Source organism: Geospiza fortis, unplaced genomic scaffold (genome assembly GCF_000277835.1).
Source record: "Geospiza fortis unplaced genomic scaffold, GeoFor_1.0 scaffold237, whole genome shotgun sequence".
Classification (NCBI taxonomy): domain Eukaryota; kingdom Metazoa; phylum Chordata; class Aves; order Passeriformes; family Thraupidae; genus Geospiza; species Geospiza fortis.
In genome coordinates this window covers 3,133,202-3,139,213 of record NW_005054319.1, presented here as the reverse complement: position 1 = coordinate 3,139,213, position 6,012 = coordinate 3,133,202, and the positions used below count along the sequence as shown (strand labels likewise).

General features: G+C 41.9%; 1 protein-coding gene across 1 annotated transcript; it reads left to right on the top strand.

Moving 5' to 3' along the window:
• The first annotated feature begins 1,093 nt into the window (after window positions 1-1,093).
• Window positions 1,094-4,945, top strand: LOC102033101 (forkhead box protein D5-B). Its single transcript, XM_005420463.2, has 3 exons — window positions 1,094-1,225; window positions 1,899-2,067; window positions 2,419-4,945. The coding sequence occupies exons 1-3, from the start codon at window positions 1,119-1,121 to the stop codon at window positions 2,899-2,901; spliced, it is 759 nt and encodes a 252-aa protein (XP_005420520.1). The 5' UTR covers window positions 1,094-1,118; the 3' UTR covers window positions 2,902-4,945.
• Window positions 4,946-6,012: the final 1,067 nt, after the last annotated feature.

The following is a 6,012-nucleotide window of genomic DNA, read 5'->3' as shown; positions in this document are numbered from 1 at the left end:
TTATATTTTCATCCAGGGAAACTCTCTGCACACCAATTTGCTTTCTCTTTTCCAAAACCCATTTCCTCCTGGGGCTATTTCCTGGGAGAGAGCTGTCTTCAAATAATTTAATTATCATGTGGCACACACCTTTTAAGTCCCCCCTGAAATGGTGCGTGATGCCTTTGGTTTACATCACTTGTTGGAAAACACTCCAAAGCATTGGAAAACTATTAAATTGTTACAGTATTGGATGCCAACACACAGGGCTATTAGTCTAATTCATCCTTCAGATCAAAGCCCACACAGGCAGCTCTCCTGCCTACAGCTATTTTCCTTTTACTTTCCTGCTTGACAGTAGTCCCTCATATCCCTCTGTTCTACTTTCTTTGAACATACAGATTTTTCCTTTAGTCATGGAAATATAATTTATGTCTATTATAGTGCATTATAGATTGCAGATCAGGACAAGCGTGCATTACTGCCTGGAACGTCTGTTTATTGTACGTCGGTTTTCTGAAAATAAATAATTAAGAAAGAGGAGAGAAAAACCCAGAGGGGGAGCGCACGGGGGCTGCAGGGAGCTGCGCTCCGTTCTCAAAGTTTAATTTCCAAGCAGGGACCTTGAAGCATGATTTATTAACATCATGCTGTTTGCCTTTGTCACGTTGGGGATGCGTTGGGGGAGCGCTGGCCCCTCTCCAGCCGGGACCACCCAGCGAGAGGAGCGCGGCTACCGGCACCGCACAGCCCCTGGTCCGGGTGCTCACCCCAATTCCCAGCCCCAGCAGCCTGCACAGCCCCTGGTCCGGATGCTCACCCCAATTCCCAGCCCCAGCAGCCACCAGCAGGCTGCCCTGCCACCCTGCTGGGGGAAACAGCAAGGACAGCAATAACAACACCCCCCCAAAAAATAATATCCGGACAGACGGGCTGGCTGGGATGTGAGAATTGCAAAAACAATCCCCACCCCATCACGGAGAGTGTGTGTGTGTGCACGGAGGACAGGGAGTGTGAGGAGGGGGGAGAGAGGGAATGAGACAGACAGAGGGGAGGGAAGAAGGGAGGAGGGAGTCCAAGCTCTGAGAAACATCACTCCATCTCTCTCACTCCACAGGAGCTGAGCAAGGAGCAGGACGATGTTTGACAACACGCAGTACCCCTATAACTGCTTCAATTATGATGGGGATGATTATCCTACCTGTAGTTCTGACGAAGAGAAAAAATTCACCAGACCAGCGTACAGGTAAGATGAAGTTTTTCCAAGTCCCCCTGTCTGTGTGAGGGGCTGGTGGGGTCACAGGGGCCAGGTGTGTGTGATGGGTCTGGCCCTGCTGCAGGCACCGCAGTCGGCAGGTTTCCCCCCTTTCTGTGTGTGAAGTGTTCATGATTTGTTTCCTTCCATGAGGGGTCACAGCAACTCTGGCATGTCCTTAAGCTTCCAGATCTGTCTCCAACCTCCAGGACCCCTGGGAGAAGGGAATTAAATGTTTCAGTGTGCCAAGGGGTGAATTGGATGCAGAAAGCACCAGTGTGGTGGGGAGAGGAGCAGTGTAGGTGTTCACAGGGACATCCAAGATCCTTTCCATGAGCAGAGTCTCCTGTGACAGTGACTCTGAGCCTGTTCTGCCTCACTGCAGCCTTCCTGCTCAGGGAAACTTTTCGGAGGGAGTTGGAGAGCTGTGTGATCCTGTCCTCTGCACTGAGTGCCTGACAGCGACCCTGCTGTGTCACCTGGGGCTCGTGGAGGACAGGCAGTGACCACACACAGGATTTCTCCCTGGGACACCTTGATTCAGGGCACAGATCTATCAGGGGAAATTTGGAAGCAGGATAGAGGCACACATGTACCCATGTGGTCCTAAAAACTGAGTCTGTGAGTAGGGCGATGGTGTAACAGCAAGTTTTCCTTTTTCCAGCTACATTGCCTTAATTGCAATGGCCATCCAGCAAAGCCCTTCAAATAAAGTCACCCTCTCTGGCATTTATGACTTTATAATGAAGAAATTTCCTTACTACAGATCAAATCAAAGAGCCTGGCAGAACTCCATCCGACATAACTTATCGCTTAACAGTTGTTTTGTGAAGGTAAGATCAGTTACTGTGTGTTTACATACACACTGTGCATGGCTAAAAAATATAGGCAGCAATAATCTCATCACTAGGAAAGAAGGGAAACAAACAGCTGAGCTGCAAATCGCTTAAAATCTCTCTGAGTTGTCAATTAGAGAGATAAGGACTATATCCTTGTCTGATGTATGCTAATAGATAACAAATTGAAGAGGATGGGGCTTACATCTTACTCATATAATGACAGAGAATAGGCTTAAAAGTCTTGTCATATGTGTTTACACCATTCTTAAATGTAAATGAATGCAGATGCTAAACAGCAGCATCTGTAACACATACAAACACTGAACTGCCTTTAAATAAATACAGGTTCCCAGAACAGAAGGGAATGAGAAGGGGAAAGGAAACTATTGGAGCTTTGCAGCAGGATGCGAATCCATGCTGGATCTCTTTGAAAATGGGAATTACAGGAGAAGACGGAGGAGGAGGAACGTGAAAAGGGAGCACAAGGAGCAGAGACCGAGCAGAGTGAAAAGCCCTTCATCCCCCAGTATCTCTTCTGTGGACTCTGCTTTGAACAATGTTTCCTCTTCTGAAAGTAAACATGAAAGAATTGAACCGGGCCCAAAACTTCTGGAGCCTTGTGGGTTTGCTCCAAACAGCGTGACCAGCAGGCAGAGCCTGAGCAATTCCTCCTTAGCAAAATCAGATTCTGAAATCAAATTCAGCATCGATTACATCCTTTCAGCCCCCGACCCTTTGCCTGTCCTGAGATCTCAGTATAACATGCAAGAAAATAAATATCACCTCCTGGAGGCCCCACATATTAATCTCCAGTTCTGGACAATGTGATGTTATTTATTTGTGGTAACAAAGTCTGAGTCTCAGTGTGTTCAGCAGTCTCGTGTCACTGAAAATCAGCCGCCTGCCTCCTCATTTTCCTCCCAAGCAGTGCTCAGAAAGGGTTACAGACTCACCAGCTGATACCCTGTCTGTACCCAAGGAACTTTGTTAAGATTAAAGCATAAATAGCTGTTACCAATATCTGTTTTCACCATGCTGAAATTTATGAAATTCTAGCTTTATTTTCTAAACTGTCTTGGACATCATTTAGCACCACAAAGAATTCCCTTTCTCAAGCAGAATCCGACAGTGAAGAGACTTGCTTATCATCCACTGCTTTATTAAAGACAAAGTGAATTTGATCCCACTTTCAGTGGTGGAAATTAGGATTAACTCCACTGGAGTATATAGGTCAGAACTTAAGCTGATCTAAAAAAGTGTAATTCTGTTGACTTACACTGGCTGGGAATGTAGGGGGGCGAGGGAGTGGAAATTTGTTTCTTAAAAGGAATTATAGCAAATCGCCCTGTCTTCCCTGATTTTTTTCTTTTAACATCTTATTTCAAACTGTTTTGCAGCTTTAATTCATTGTTTATTAGGAAACGTAGTTGTTGATAAGTATTTCAAGTATATTTTTGTTTATATTTGGGGCAGAATTGTTTACATTGTTGAAGTGAAGTTGTATTCAAAATAATTCCAAGACACCTAATTGCAAGGATGCTGAGCTATGGCACTTTGATGGGTAATGTGACAGTCAAAGAGTGTCTTAATGCCTTGCTTAAAAAAAGCCCCATCACTTTTTTCCTTGTACTATCAGAAATCTTCCTGAGATGCTGCAGAAAAGTCCTTAACCATATTTCATTTAACAAGTGTGATGGGGAACCTGGCACTGCAAAAAGCTCTGTCGAGTGTCAAGCAAAGCTAAAATTCCACCTACCTGCTCTGAGACAAGTTGTATATTCCCATTAAACAGATTTTTATTGATCCTTCTTGCAAGCAATTACCAAAGTGGTGCTTGATATGATTTCAGCTAAACTGGTGAGATTTATAATTTCCAGATATCAGTGTTAGCTCATGAGCTCCATTTCTGAGAAAGCCACTTCATTATCATTTACATGCAGTGGGATATTTTGGGACAGAACCTGATGGACAATGATGAACTGTAACGAGCTTTTAAGAAGTTGCTTTTATACAACTTGTTCACAATTAATTGCTTCCCAGAACATAAACAGTGTTAGCAAAGGGTCCACAAAATCCTGGCTTTCACTTGGCTATTACAGTCTTCACCAACTGCAGATAAAAGGAAAAAAAAAGACAAGAATTCTGATGGTTTTAAGCAATTAAATGCAGAGATAAAATTATCTTTGCAACAGGAACTAGAGGTAAATGAAGGTATATGAGATAAGATTCAGCATAGAGGTATGCTCAGGCATGACTTGAATTTTTATGCAGAAGCTTTGACATTTCACTAAGTTATTTTACATTGTGTCTAATATATACTGTACATTTATACTATATATTCTTATATATTGTTATTGAGAAAGGGAGCAATATCACTGCACTTATATGTTGTAAAAATGCATGATGTATGTTGTCATGATGCTGAAACTCCTGCCATATACTTAAAATTTACCATCAGTGGTATTTCACACTGATTGGTAATAAATGCCCATTTTTTTGGAAAACTATAAAACTTGTTCTCTTCAAGCATTTCTATAGCATGCAAAAATCTTTGGTTCTCCTTCAGAAAAGAGAAAATGGAAAATCATGTCAATTACATCACTGCATGTCTTCCAAACTTTGGAGGGATGATTTCTTGAGATCAAATTCTGCCTTCAAATGGGAGCTTTCGATTCTCTGTGAATCAACAGTTATTCTGGGGGAAAATCTGAAAGCAAAATTTGACTCTTTAGACCTGATTGATCTGCTGTTTACATTGATATTAGAAAAAGAAGAAAACCTCTGTGGGGGGGACTGCACAGATGGATTCTCATTTGAAGAGGGATGAGAATTTGCTCTTTTATTGTTTATAGTATATTATATTTATAATAAATAGGTGTGGGAAGAGCATGTCCTCACTTAGTGCTTCAGTGTTTGCATGCACTCATGGTGGGTGGGTACTTGTGCACCTCTGCGATCCTGCCTACAGATAAATATTCCTGTTTTATACACAGATCTTTTTTTCCTGATTGTTTTAAACATGGCAATGCTGCTGTTGGGCTGATAGTTATGGTACACACCTGCAGTATATTTGAAATACATATTTTCTGCTGTGAAACATGCAAATATGATTGTTACTATGTGTTCTTGGTTGATGCTGTTAACAGGAGATAATTCAGTGACAGCAAAAGCTCCTCCTCAGCAACACCTGGGTAAGGTGAACATTGTGGAGAAGCAGTTTATGGCTACTAATCAATGTAGAATTAATGCATTAAGAAAGGCAGAAATACACCCAAGTGGATTTACAGCAGAGATCCAAAGCCATTTTCTGCAAGATGAATTAATATTCAAAAATAGCCATGTCCTTTGCTCACAGTAAAGTGCCTGCCAGGAGACACTGTCATAATTTAGTTTCCCTAACATATAATCAAAGAAATTTGTGTACAAATAGGTGTTAACATTTGTTTTGCAAAGGATATCAATCATATTTTGAAAAATGAAGGGACATATTTCAATTTACCCAGTATATTATATTCTGACGACTCCAGAAAGGTTTCCAGCAGTTAAAGTGAATGGCATTTAATATAGAACAACATAACAGGGGTGAGGGCTAGACGTGACCTTATTCAAATGTCGTAGCCATTACAAAGCCATTCCCAATGTAATTATAATTAAATACTTTATGCCTTTCTTGCAAATCCTCTGATCGATCATTGATATTAACATTAATATTGTATTACCCCCGAGCAAATATCTCCCACACAAGTGTTATGGATCACCAGGTTTCCATTAACAAACTTGTGAGCTATTGCCGTGTGCTGGTCGTGGATAAATTTACGTAAATTACTTTTTCTCAGGGAAGAGGGGGAAAAAGTCTGGGTTTCTTTCTTCTCTGAATCCAGAGCTATTTCTTCAGCTCCATCACAGCCTGCCAGCCGCTTGCATGAAGAAAAAAAAGAA